This window comes from Octopus sinensis, linkage group LG10 (genome assembly GCF_006345805.1).
Source record: "Octopus sinensis linkage group LG10, ASM634580v1, whole genome shotgun sequence".
NCBI lineage: Eukaryota > Metazoa > Mollusca > Cephalopoda > Octopoda > Octopodidae > Octopus > Octopus sinensis.
Window position 1 is genome coordinate 30335185 of NC_043006.1, and position 14489 is coordinate 30349673.

Here is a 14489-nt window from a genome sequence, read left to right on the forward strand (position 1 = left end):
TGTTGTAGTTTGGGCTTCCACTGCTAGAAACCATTTGATGCGACCCTCAGGCTTCAGTCCGCTAACCATCATCCTGTCACGTGGTGCGTCTTAGTTTTGCAATGCTTCTTCCCAGTTTATCAATGTTTGTGATGGCTGAAATGAAAGGACAGCATGCTTCCATGAAATTCTGTTTTCTGCTGGGGAAACAGTTGTCATACTTCAAACAGCTTACAAGGATGCTGCTATGAGCAAAATGCAAGTTTACAAGTGGCTTTCAAACTTTAGGAATGGTCACTTGTCACTTAAAGACTAGCCTTGTTCAGGGTGGCCATCAACCTCCCAAACAAATGAAAACATCATGAAAATTCATGAACTGGTCTTAGAGGACCGTCATCAAACAAGTGACGAATTTGTTATATGGCTGGTGAGTCCTGGAGCCCCCATCAATGAATTTTGAGGGAAGAATTGTGACTGAAAAGAGTTGCAGCAAAATTTATGCCTTGCTTGCTCACAGAGGATCAAAAACAGTCATGACTGAATGTATGTCGTGAACTGAAAAAACAGTTGCAAGTTGTTTCAGACCTTTTTTGGATGGTTATCACTGGTGCCAAAAGCTGGTGTTATGGAATTTGCGGATGTGGAAGAGATGAAGAAAAAATAACAGAGGCGTTAAAAGGCACCACTCTGCAAGAGTTCCAGCACTGCTTCGAATGGTGGAAAACATGTCTGAATTGATGTATTGCTTCAAATGGTGAATTCTTTGGAGGTGATAGAAGTGTAAACATGTAAAATTAAGTGAATAAAATAATATTACAAAACTCTGGTTTCTTTTGAGTATATAAATATATATGCATATAGATGCGTGTGTTTACATATGCATATGTAAACTCTAATGCATGTAGAAATAGCCAACCAGTCTTGATGTACATCATCATCATCGTCTGTTTTCCGCGCTAGCACGGGTTGGACGGTTCGACCGGGGTCTGGGAAGCCAGGAGCTGCATCAGGCTCCAGTCTGATCTGGCAGAGTTTCTACAGCTGGATGCCCTTCCTAACGCCAACCACTCCGCGAGTGTAGTGGGTGCTTTTTACGTGCCACCTGCACAGGTGCCAGGGGGGTCCGGCATCGGCCACGATTGGTTGGAGCTTTTAACGTGCCACCGGCACGGAAGCCAGCCAAGGCGGCGCTGGCAATGGCCAGGTTCGGATGGTGCTTTTTATGTGCCACCGGCACAGAAGCCAGTCAGGGCGGCGCTGGCATCGGCCCACTTATCTTATCGGCGGCGCTGGCATCGGTACACTTATCTTAATAAATGAGTCAACCAGGGACCTCTATCTGCTAGGAATAGCAGCCAAATCTAACATAAATTATACCCCACCATCTTAAAAAAAGGAAAGCTACATCAGACAATGAAATCTTAAACGACTAAATGTTCAAAGTTTGAGGTTTGCTTGGTTAGGGTCAAGTGGAGACTAAGGAATAATAATGGTTTCAAATTTTGGCACAAGGCCAGCGAGTTGAGGGAGACGGGGTAAGTCAATTATGTTGCTCCCACTGCTCAACTGGTATTCTTATTTCATTGACACCCCCCACCCCCGAGGTCAACCTCGGCGGCATTTCAACTCAGAATGTAAAGACAGACGAAATGCTTGGCAGCATTTTGTCTGGCTTCGCTAACAATTCTGCCAGTACATCACTTGCAGCAACAACAATAACAAACATAGAAAACGTAGAACAAACTCAGATTATTTTGCATCAACCATTCTTTATTATTCTGTTGTAAAAGAAAACAATTGGTATGTTTGACAGAATCGATCCTAATGTATGACTGGTATTTAATATAAGGTTTCTATTTTGAATATAGAAGATATAAAGTTAAAAATACTCAGGAGAGAAGAAAATTGAATCTACCTCAGTTTGGAACTGGAGCCTATTTACTCCTCAAAGAAATGACTTCCAGTTCCTTTCTAAAATATTTGTCTTCCTTCTTACTAAATATGTTTTAATTGCTATTTTACATTTCCTTTATTGTTGCAAGATAAAGTCAGAACAGGTCAAGCCTCTGGTACTTTATGTCTTGCTCTTTCCCCCTATTTAAGTACTATGTTTTGGACAAACATTTAGATATCTGTTCTTGAATTTTTCTCAAACCCAAAACTTTGAGCAAATTGAAACCATTAATGTTTCAATTATTGCTGAATATACAGAAAGGAAATAAGCACTTGAGGCTTAGAGCTACCAATTACATCAATTATTCCTGAATTGAATGGGAAATTTCCTCTGTAATTTCAGTGCTGTATTTGTGAAGTTAAGTTTTCATAAATAGTTCTAATGACATATTATACAATAGTTTTTTTTTAAAAAAAGGAAAAGGAAAAAAGATGTTCTGTTAGTAATAATCTGTTGAATTGTTCAGATGCTCTGTGATTATGATGATGATGATGATGGTCACTCATCATTTGATGTTTGTTTGTGTTGACACCTTTATTGTTACCAAACCATTGAGGAGATCAATAAGAATTACAAATTAAATCAAAACAAAGATTTCTTAAACAAATATAAAGTCTTTTTGTAGAGCAATAAGATAACTGTAAGAAAGCTTGAAAACTTAGTTGTAAATAAGACAAAAGCTTCTAGTTGTTTACCTTTGAGATTATTTCTATTTCTGAAAATAATATCAGTCAAAGAAAGAATTCTGTCAACTCTGTTTATTGAAGCATCTTTTAGAATATAAAAAAAAACGTTTGATTGACATCAGTGTCTCAGAGAATGGTTTTATTTGAGTCCAACAAACCTCATAACAAGATAGTAATTTCATCATCCAGAAACCTGAATAAAAACAGAATCAGTAAATACTATGAACACAGAATTTATGGGATATTTATGATTCTATTTATAAGGCAGGACATATTTCTTAGAAAGTTTGTGAATAATATTTGAAGCAGCTGAAATTTATTTTATATCACAATTGGTGAAGAGGAGCATCATTGGTTCCAGATTTCCAAAAATTCAATCACTGGTTCACATGATTCCAGGAAAATTAAGAGCTTTGTTTTACCAACACATGACATCAATAAACAAATTTGGTTCCGTTTTTGCAATTCAACATTCTTTTGATGATTCCTGCTGCTCAAACAAAGGATAATTATCAAGAACATTTTGCCAATCTCGTTTGCCAGTTGCTAATTCTTGCACAATCTTTGGTAAATCAGCAATCTGTGGATGAAAAAGTAATAAAAGAAAATCTTAAATAAAAATAGATTTTAATGAATATATAAGAGATGTAAAGAAAACAAAAGAAATTCTGATAATGAGTTGAAAGAAAGGAATAAAGTTAGAGATGAAATGGTTGAGAATATCAGTCGATGGTAAACAACTTTGGTACTTTGTTCTACAGACTTTTAGGGACATAATAAGAGTGAATATGAAGTGTTTAAATGAGCCCAAGTTATTTTACTACAATGAAACTGCTTTTATTTTAAAACAGGATCTTACAACAAATTTCTTTTAAAACAAGTGAAACTAAAGCACAAAAATATGTTCAGTTACAGAACAACACAACAAATTTTTTATAGTTGTTGATGTTGCTACCGTTGTCTAATGTCTGTTTTTCATGCTGGCATGGGTTGGACGGTTTGACAAGAGCTGGTAAGGTGGCAAGGGGCCACACCAGGTTCCATTGGTCAGTTTGGGCCTGGTTTCTACAGCTGGATGTCCTTCTTGTTGATTATTTTTCTTAGAGAGCGTGGAAAATTGTGCGATGAGTTTGAAGCAGGAAGACTGTTACACAGCATTCATCACAGGCAGCTCACATCAAAAAACCCCCAAACAAGTCAAAAGATTCAATCAAAAACCAAAAGGGTTCCTCTTTCAACCATTTCATCAAGTAACCAACATCCCCAACTGGTATCACTTTTTGTGGCTACTGATTATAATGTTATAATATATTTGCAAGAAATCTTTAAATATTGATAGACTATATTGGCTGATGATTACAATTGTACTATTTTACAGGGCTCTATTTACAGCCAGGTGGAATGAGCTAACTAGCTCAATACTAAGATACTATCCTTATTAACTCAAAAATGGTTGGTATGTCATAACATTATAGATCAATAGCCACAAAAGTGACACTGACCAGTCAGGGGTGTTGGTTACTTGATTAATCATCAAAAGAGTTATTCCTAAAAACTAGAGTCAATTCCTTGGCAAGTCATTAAATTTTTCTAATTTCAGTCAACAAAACTATAGAAGAAATGGCTCACCATTAACAGAACCAGACATGTACTTCAGAAGATTTCTAACCATTATTAGAATCATTTCTATGGTAACAGATGCATCACTATTCCTGAGTGATTAGTCTTCTCCATATTCAAAGAACTAATACAGTTGAGACTCCACTTAATGGGAAAACCATCAACAACATCATTCCAAGATGTTTTACAATGTTGTCATGAAATGAATCACTTTCGTCCTCCAAAAATCTCTTCTATAAAACAAGATTCTCTCAAATCCAAATCCACCAGTTTTACAGATTTATTTCAATTTGCCTTCATTGTGTGCCCTTTTATTGATCAGCTCATAGCCCTTCATTTAACTGAAATCAGTGGTTCTCAACCAGAGTCCACATAAGATTCAGCTGTTAAAATTTATCTCCAATAATTTGGTTACACTTTTATATTACACAAAATACTTTAACAATTTTGTTTTAAACAATTCCTAATAATATTTAATTATAATGGGATTTTTTTAAAACACTGAATGGTTTATAAGGGTCCACATGAGGAAAATAGGAATCAAAGGGGTTGCATAGGCAAAGAATAGTTGAGAACCATTGGTCTTGATCATCCATTCATATCAATTTCTTGGTACTGCAATCCTCTCCATTCATATCAATTTCTTGGTACTGCAATCCTCTCCATTCATATCAATTTCTTGGTACTGCAATCCTCTCCATCCACAACTGCATTCCTGGAACTTATTGGTTAATCTAGCTATTGTATTGGTTAATCTACTGGAAAACCAGTAGAAACAGGACAACAATGAGTTGTCATCATCATCATCGTTTAATGTCTGCTTTCCATGCTGGCATGAGTTGGATGGTTCGACTGGGGTCTGGGAAGCCAGGAAGCTGCACCAGGCCCTAATCTGATCTGGCAGTGTTTCTACAGCTGGATGCCCTTCCTAATGCCAACCACTCCAAGAGTGTAGTAGGTGCTTTTTATGTGCCACTGGCACAGGGGCGAGGAGGCTGGCAACAACCACAACCAGTTGGTGCTTTTTACGTGTCACCAGCACAGAAGCCAATCACGGTGGCGCTGGCATCGGCCACATTCGGATGGTGCTTTTTACATGCCACCGGCACGGGGATCACAACTACAATTTCTATTTGATTTTTATGTACTTTACTCAATAGGTCTCCTCAAGCACAGCATGTTGCCCTACAATCCAAGGTACTTTTGGGTGGGCTGGGGCTGGGGCTGGTCATGCAACACAGGTGTAGGTTACAGCTATGAACTCACTTTGTTTGCCAGGTCTTTGCAGTTACAGTATATCTCCAGAGGTCTCGGTCCTTCGTCATTGCCTTTGTGAGGCCCAATGTTCGAAGGTCATGCTTGACCACCTCACCCCAGGTCTTTTTGGGTTTATCTCTAGCCCGGATTCCATCAACTGTTTGGGATCTTTTCAATAAAAGCAACTTTATTCCTTTTTAACCCTTTCAACACCATCCCAGATTGCCCCTGGTTTTGTGATATAAACCTCTGGTTTTAAAGTGATCCAAATTAAGACCTTCTGCCAAAATTTCAAGTTGTGTTCCAAACACCAGCATAATATTAAAGTTATTTTACTAAATTCTTCAATATTTTCAAACTTAATTGAAACAAAGCAATTTAATTCAACAAAAATAAGGTAGCAAAACAGTTAAAGACAATTCTTACTGGAGCTCGAATTTGCTTCATGGAATCTCTCTCTCGGAGTGTAGCAGTGTGTGGTTCTTTCAATGTATCAAAGTCAATTGTGATACCAAATGGTATAGCTATAGCATCTGTTCGAGCATAGCGCCGTCCAATTGAGCCACTGCTATCATCAACTTTATGGGAAACATCAATCTTTGCCAATTCTTGAGCTGTAGTAAACAAACAAACAAAAAAAAAAGGCTGTTTTAGCAATTAGTTAATTAGCTTTACATTGAAGAGTTTCTCATAAAATGTAAATAATTTAAAAGAGTTTAGATTACAGAATACATTGTCCTGCATTCGAATCTTATGACAGCATTTTCAGTAAGGTACATAAAGTGCCTTTTTGTCAGTCTACCTCAATTACAAGACTCTGCTGTGACTTCACTTGTGAATGCTTAACTTTAGGAATTCCATTCAGTGTTAATAGAAATGGTTAAACAAACCTTAGCTTATACAATCACATTAAAGTCTCACATAAATAGTAAACTGAAAATATCGTCCATCAACGAAGATTGTCAAACCAATTAGGTACACTGGATTTCTTTCCAGAAGGATTTAAATCTAAAAATTGAGCAAGGGAAATAACTCCAATACAATCGGTTGAAATTTTAGGACGATATATTGAGGTAGATCTTTACAAGTGAACTGCTGAAAGCAGGAGACATATTTTGGTCTTATTAAAACTCTTCAGTAAAGTTTATTCTACCCAGTTGGCAAAACTAACAATACACAATACATGTACAGCTGGGAAAAGTTAAATAAAATATTAAAGGAAATAAATACAAATGATAATAACAAAGTAACTTTTGTTTGTAGAAAATATATTTTGTCAAACAATAGTTCTGGAACGTTTTAACATGTTTTCCATGCTGGCATGGGTTGGACAGTTCGACAGATGCTGGCAAGCCAAAGATTTACACCAGGTCCTATTTGTCTGTGCTGACATGGTTTCTACAGCTAGATGGCCCACAGGGTGTGATGGGTGTTTTTTATGTGGTACCAGCACTGGTGAAGTCACCAAGTAACTTGCAAGACAAAGACTTGTCAGTTGAAAGATGGAGTGGATTTGAGGGAAGTGGATGTGTGCCAGGTGAGAGCTTAAAGTAGAATAGGGGGACTGAGATAGTTGTCTTGCTATGGAAGAGATGAACTGATATCAAAATGACATGGGTAGCTCTAGTTTTTCCATACAAAGAAAACCAACATTAACATATACATCCACTTCTAAACAAATGTGATCCAATGACAGAACCTTAGCATGGTTACTTGACCTGTTAAAAATAGCAGCTAAATTTCCTTCAAATGACACACTACCAACTTAGATCATAAGGTTACAGCTTGAATACCTTTGACCATAGATCTGCTCATTCAGAGGTAACCGGCAATTAAATATCAACTGGATAATGTAAAGATAACTAAGACACATGTGCTAGTATAGACATCGGTGCACATTCAGAACTGGGGCGAGTGTAGCTGTGTGGTTAAGAAGTTAGTTTCCTAACCACAAGGTTTTGGGGTCAGTCCCACTGTGTGGCACCTTGGCCAAGGGTCTTCAATAGCTTTGGATTAACCAGTCTTGTGAGTGAATTTGGTAGACAGTAACTGAAAGAAGCCCATCATACACACATAATATGAATATCTAAGTGTGTGTGTTTGACCCTCAACTACTGGTGTTAATGTGTTTACACCCCCAAAAGAGACCAACAGAATAAGTACCAGGCTTTAAACAACAAGTCCTCAGGTCTATTCATTTGACTAGAAATCCTTCAAAGCAGTGCCCCAGCAAGGCCACAGTCTAGTGACTGAAACAAGTAAAAGAATAAAAAATAAAATGAAAAGACTCATTGTCCTGTTCTCTACTTACATAAGGACTTTACAAAAGGCTGTAGTTCTGCATTATTGCTGAGAGGCAAGACAGAACACTTGTACGGAGCTATGACTGCAGGAAGGCTCAAATACTGAAACAAAATCGAATTAGATCCAATTTCATAACTTTACAGTTTTAGGGTGTAAAACGTTGCAAATTGAAAACAAAACTTGTAAATCTCTTTAAACAAACAACTGACAGCTCACACCATTACAATCACATATGAGTAACTTTACAAAAATAATTTTTCCACAATACAAATTTTTAAATAGGTTTACAATCTGATAAAACACTATATCACATGAAATATTCCCATAATTGATATTCATGGAGCTAAACTTTCATACAAGCTCCAATAGGATACAAAATTATAATTCCTTAGACCAATGGAGATGGGTGAAACAGTGGAATGCATAATAATAATAATTAGTTTTAGCTTTGAAAGTTGAAATCTAGCTGAGGTGCAAATAAGTACGAATGGTGTATCAGGTCAACTCATCTAAATTGACTCTTCCTCCTTCAAATATCAGCCTCATTAAAATAATTTAACAGAAAGAGTTAGAGTACAAGAGTACTTAGGATACTACAAAATTATATTTCATCTTTTTTTTAAAATTGAAACACCTCCAGAGTTGATTACTTAATTGAGAAATTAAGAAAACAGAAATTCACTTACAGTACGTTGTTCATCACCTTCCCGAATATGGAAATTGTGCTCAAATATAGAATACATAATACGGCCAATTCCAAATGAAGGCTCAATCACTGAAGGCACAAATTCTTCCACTGAAATATAATTTAGAATGAAAATTAATAAACATATATTTAATACTAAATCATTTGTTAAGAGGAGAGAAAGGTTATGAAACTACTGGAGTGTTTGGTACCATTTTTAGTAAAGTAGTTTCGAGTGTTTTAGAAGACTCAATTTCATGTATTAAACAGAATCAACTTACCATGGACAGTCTTTTGGTAAGATTTTATATTAACCATTTCTGTTTTTAGAATATATTCTTCATCATTCACCTTTATAGGCACTTCTCTGGAAAGAAAATAAAACATATTGATGTTGATAAGCATCTGCAGCACACACACACACACACAAGATGAGCTTCCACCCACACAATTTCGAAGTACCAAATTCCACACAAAGTGTTGGTTAACTGAAAACTCTGGTAGATAAAACCGGGAAGCACATGAATGTGAAAGAAATTTGTTAACCCCACAGCTGGGCCTACACCCAGTTATACAGCACCAACCTATGTGAGGGAAGGACTAAGTAATCCTAATTCTATACACTTTTACTGATATTTGCTAGTGGCCCAGGCCACACTGGAGCACTGTTATTAAATATTCTATGTATCAAGCTTTTAAATATATAAGTACATAAATATGAGCATTAATCTCTAGAGCTAATCTTCAATATTTAGAAAGAAGAAATGAAAGTAAAATCAAAATCTAACTTACCCTTTCTCTTTAAGACTGGCATCAAGAACCAAGAGATCTTCTGAAGTCATTGAGGTGAGATGGTCAGAAATACTTTTGGCATTTTGGCGAAAGACCTTCCCAATGACTCCTTTTTGGGGCTGACATTCTACAACATCAATCGTTTTGTGGTTTCTGTCAAGAAATTTATAACTTGCAGGTTTGTTTGTTTAAGCATTTTGCTACAGTAGGAATTGTAGGAAAGGGAGTATTTGAGGCAGGATTCTACAACTGGATGGTCTTCTTGTCACCAGCCCTTTAACAGTTTTCAAGTAAGGGATTGTATATTTGAAACGTCTGAATAGAGCGGTCATTCAAAATGTCAACGAGGAACATCAACACACATACACACACGATGGGCTTCCACACAGTTTCCATCTACCAAATTCACTCACCAGACATTAATTAACCTGAGGCTATACTAGAAGAGGCACTTACTTAAGGTGCTGCAAAGTGGGATTGAACCCCTAACACCACAACCATGCCAGTACCATTCTACCGATGTCACTCTTCTGCTGAACATTTCAGGAACAAGAGTTAAGCACTAAGACCAAATCTTTACAGGAATGCCAAAAGTTAATATTTCTTATGTAGGACATCAAACCAGAAAGTTAATAAATCATAATCCTTTCTACTACAGGTACAAGGCCTGAAATTTGTGGGGAGTGGGCAGGGCTAGTCGATTACAATGACCCCAATACCTGACTGGTATTTATTTTAGCAAATCTGAAAGGATGAAAGGCAAAGCTGACCTCAACGGAATTTAAACTCAAAACGTAAAGACAAGCGTAATACCATTAAGCAGTTTGCCTGGTGTGCTAACAATTCTGATAGCTCACCACCTTAAATAAGAATAATAATAATAATGATCCTTTCTACAAAAGGCACAGGGCCTTGGTGGAGGAGTATAGTCAATTATATCAACGCCACTGTTTCAATGGCACTTAATTTATCGACACTGAGAGGATGAAAGGTAAAGTCAACCTTGACAGAATTTGAACTCAGATCATAAAGAGGGACAAAATGTCACAAAGCTTTTTTCCTGGCATGCAAACGATTCTACAAGCTTGTCGCCCTTAGTACAACAACAAACAACAAGAGGTTAGAGATATAGAATGGATAATACATAACTTTGTTTTTCAATATAAACCTTTCTATAAACAGCTTCAATATTTTTTATCTTTTACTTGTTTCAGTCATCTGACTGTGGCCATGCTGGGGCACTGTCTTGATGAGTTTTAGTTGAACAAATCAACATCAGAACTTTTTTTTTAAGCCTGATACTTATTCTATTGGTCTCTTTTGCAAACTGCTAAGTTACAGGGACATAAACACACCAACACCAGCTGTTGAGTGGTGGTGGGGGACAAACACAGTCACACAGAGACTATATACATACATGCATGACCGACTTCTTTCAGTTTCAATCTAACGAATCCATCCACAAGTTTTGGTCAGCCCAAGGCTATAGTAGAAGACACTTGCCCAAGGTGCCATGCAGTGGGACTGAACCTGGAATCATGTGGTTGGGAAGCAAACTTCTTACCACACAGCCAATAATAAAATAAAATCATTTGTTTTTGTGTTTTTTATATCTAAAATATAAAAATAGTAAAGCTACAACAAAGCTGTTGTCTGTAAAAACCACGTGAAAGGATATTGGCTCTGCCAGCCTTTTCTCTGCGACCAGTTTTATTCCAGTTGCTTTCGTGTGTTGTGTTAAATCATAACAAGAACGGTCCGCACAGCCAACACATTCTACCCAACCCTGAAACAAAGAACACCAAAAGCTTAATTCCAATACACCTTAATCATTTTTTACCTTTGCAAAAGCTACATAGAAACTGGAGGGGTGGATGATGATGATGATGATGATGATGTCTTTCATAGGCTTGAAATTGCATATTGATAAAGATATGGGACGTAGACTTGAGGAAGTTTGCTTCAAAACCACCAGTGCTGGTGCCATATAAAAAGCACTCTGTAAAGTGGATGGCATTAGGAAGGGCATCCAGCTGTAGAAACTATGCCAAAACAGGCAACATAGCTTGGTATGGCTCCTAGCCTTGCCAGCATGGAAAACAGATGTTAAATGATGTTGATGATGTATATATGAATATGTACCATAGAAAGGTATGCTGAGAGAAAATCCTTTCATGCTTAATTGCATTCACCAAATTTTCTTACAGCCTTGAAGGCATTCTACAACATAAACATTATTTACATTAAAAGGTTTTTAAGAATATTTAGTTCTATTCTTATAAAATTTTAACTTCATCTCTTGCTAGGGTCTGCCTTTTAATCTTCCAAAGTTGATACAAGTACCAAATGTATATTGGGACCAATTCCAGCAAGTATAATTCTCTCCTTCAAATGTGCAACATTGTGCATCAACAATTATATTGGATTGGAAGTTTAGTTTCAATTGCTGTAGATAGGCAGTTAGAAATTATATGGAAAGGGGGAAATGTTCTGTGGAAGGGAATTCAGGGAGAAGAAAAGGATTGGTGAAAAAGGAACCTTTGGTATAGGATTTAGCGTGAGCTAGGGACATGAGTTATGTCTTGGAGAAGATAGCCTAGAACTTGTAAATTTAGAGAAACAGAGATCTTGTAGCAGCCAGAGAAACAACAGAGGGAGAACACTATCAACTGTGACTGGTGGGTTTGTGTGCTTGTTTTCACATATTAAAGTTCAACTAAATAAATATGCAAAGAATTTGAATCAACTGCAAACGAGACGAGAGGAAACTTACATAAGATGTTTTGCATTCAGCATCCCAGCAATCTTTAGCATAATGAGCCATTTCATTAGATAAATGCTGTCGGAAACGAAACTTCTTGGGATCAACACCACATCTGAACATAAATTGTGCAATACGACCCATGAAATATCCAAGAGTTTCATTGGCAATCAACTTCTGTTAAAGAGAAAAACAACAAAACAAAATTTCTAATTTTACTTCTCTCATTCAAGTTAACGAAACTCTAAACATCAATATGGTTTACATGTTGTATTGGCAATAATTGGAAAATATTTAATATCAAGCTTACAACAATCCCTGTCTCTAATCATGTTATACTATTTTCACACTCCAGGACACTTACCTACCCACCCACCCACCTTTTTTCTTCCCCGTTCTCATATTTCCCTACTATCTTGACCTCACATTTCTGTCTTTCTGAGCCATGTATTCACCTCTTCAGCAAGACAGCTGCTCCTCTCCCTCTATTTTACATTTACATCCCTCAATACTATACCCCACTCAGTTTGACCTCACCTTTGCAGGTACCACAAGAAAGTACACAGTACACTCTGTAAAGTGGTTGGCATTAGGAAGGCCATCCAGTCTTAGAAACTATGCCAAAGAAGACATTGGAACTTGGTGCAAGTCCTCTCGCTTGTTAGTTTCTGTCAAATTGTCCAACCCATGCCAGTATGGAAAAAACGGACGTTGATGATAATAATGAGACTGTTGTTGATAACTAAAGTAAAATATAAAGTTACAGTGCTGGCCTTCTGACCAAAGTATCATTAGATCATATCACATCCCCCCACCAAAAAAAAGAAGTAAATCCAGCTATAAATACATCCAGTACTACTATGTGGAGATACAACTCAGCTTTTCAAATAATATGAGAACTGCATAATTAATAAAGGGTTTTGTTAAGAATCAGAGATCAATTTCTAAAAACATTCCCGTTTGTATAACCAGCCCGAGTACCCTTCATTCAGTGGACAATAAACTTTGCTTGTGAAGACCTGTTGAAGGATGTGAAATCAAAATAGCTGATGTGGCCAATGATAGTACTGCCTGATTGGCCCTTGTGCCAATGAAACATTAAAAGCACCATCCGAGCATGAGCGTTGCCAGGGCCATTGACTGGCTCCCATGCTGGTGGCGCGTAAAAAGTACCATTTGAGTGAGATCGTTGCCAGCGTCACCTTACTGGCACGTGAAAAACAACATTTGAGCATGGTTGTTGCCAGTGCTGCCAGACTAGCTACCATGCAAGTGGCATGTAAAAAGACACCTTTTGAGCATGGTCATTGCCAGTACCACCTGACTGGCCCTCATGCCGGTGGCATGTAAAAGCACCCACTACACTCTTGGAGTGGTTGGTGTTAGGAATGGCATTCAACTGTAGAAAGCTTGCCAGATCAGATTGGAGCCTGGTGCAGCCTTCTGTCTCGCCAATAGTCAGTCAAACTGTCCAACCCATGCCAGCATGGAAAGCAGACGTTAAACGACGATGATGATGATCAAAAACATACCAAAGAACTCTCCTAATGAGTCTTACTAATACTTTCAATGATTATAAATCAGTCAGTTACATATTTTTGTTGAGTTTCAAAAACCCACACAAATGCAGACATTTTTGAAGCATTTTTATTCTATACTAATAACCTATTCTTTTGAGAGACAGTTATGTTACCCTCTCTTGTGACAAAAAATTGGCTGAAACAATCACTAAACAGATTAGCACATCAATTTATATTCCCCAGATTTTTTTATGTTACAGACAAATGTTTACAATATTTGACAGTAGACAAGTGTTATGGAAGGACATATGTACAATCATGATGCAAAAATATAAATCTACTGACGCTTTTGACAGCATCTCCAAGTCTGCGTGGTTCTGGTGACTTGCCATCCATTTGGTTACAAGCAGAATAAAGACTGACTGTCATGTCAGCTAAGTTACTGAATTTTGGATGACTTTTGTCAGACGGATCACAAAAATGTTCAATTTCAGCCATTGTAAATTCTCTGAAATAAAACAAAAAATTATTTCTCAATAGTTTAGCAGCAATTCATAAACATTTAACATTAACAGAGTGAATTTCAACTGGAATATCAATGAGTGGAGGTTCCCAAGAAACTACTGAGAAACAATAAAGATGGATGTTTACTCAACCATTGATGGAATAAGAGGATAGCATGTTTTAGACAAACTGAAGGAAGCAAACTGGAATGACAGCTCCAAATATATGAAGCTGTTATCTTATATGTCACATCAAGGAAACAAATTTGAGGTGTGTTGTTTCTATAGTGTTTAAACCGATTTCATATTCCCTGCACTATTTATAAGCCTAAAGGTACAGGCATGGGTTTGTGGTTAAGAGGTTTGCTTCCCAACCATGTGGTTTTGAGTTCAGTCCCACTGTGTGGCATCTTGACCAAGTGTCTTAT

General features: G+C 37.1%; 1 protein-coding gene across 1 annotated transcript in view; it reads right to left on the reverse strand.

The window, feature by feature from the left end:
• Positions 1–1731: 1731 nt before the first annotated feature.
• LOC115216479 (glycine--tRNA ligase) overlaps positions 1732–14489 on the reverse strand; it is a 28976-nt gene continuing 16218 nt past the window's right edge. Inside the window, exons 9-17 of the mRNA XM_029785846.2 lie at positions 13904–14066; positions 12051–12215; positions 10956–11063; positions 9278–9423; positions 8767–8852; positions 8487–8596; positions 7808–7901; positions 5923–6110; positions 1732–3199 (exon numbers count right to left, since the gene is read on the reverse strand). Of these exons, the coding sequence (XP_029641706.1) occupies positions 3086–3199; positions 5923–6110; positions 7808–7901; positions 8487–8596; positions 8767–8852; positions 9278–9423; positions 10956–11063; positions 12051–12215; positions 13904–14066 (1174 nt within the window). The 3' untranslated portion in view covers positions 1732–3085. The remainder of the gene's footprint in view (positions 3200–5922; positions 6111–7807; positions 7902–8486; positions 8597–8766; positions 8853–9277; positions 9424–10955; positions 11064–12050; positions 12216–13903; positions 14067–14489) is intronic.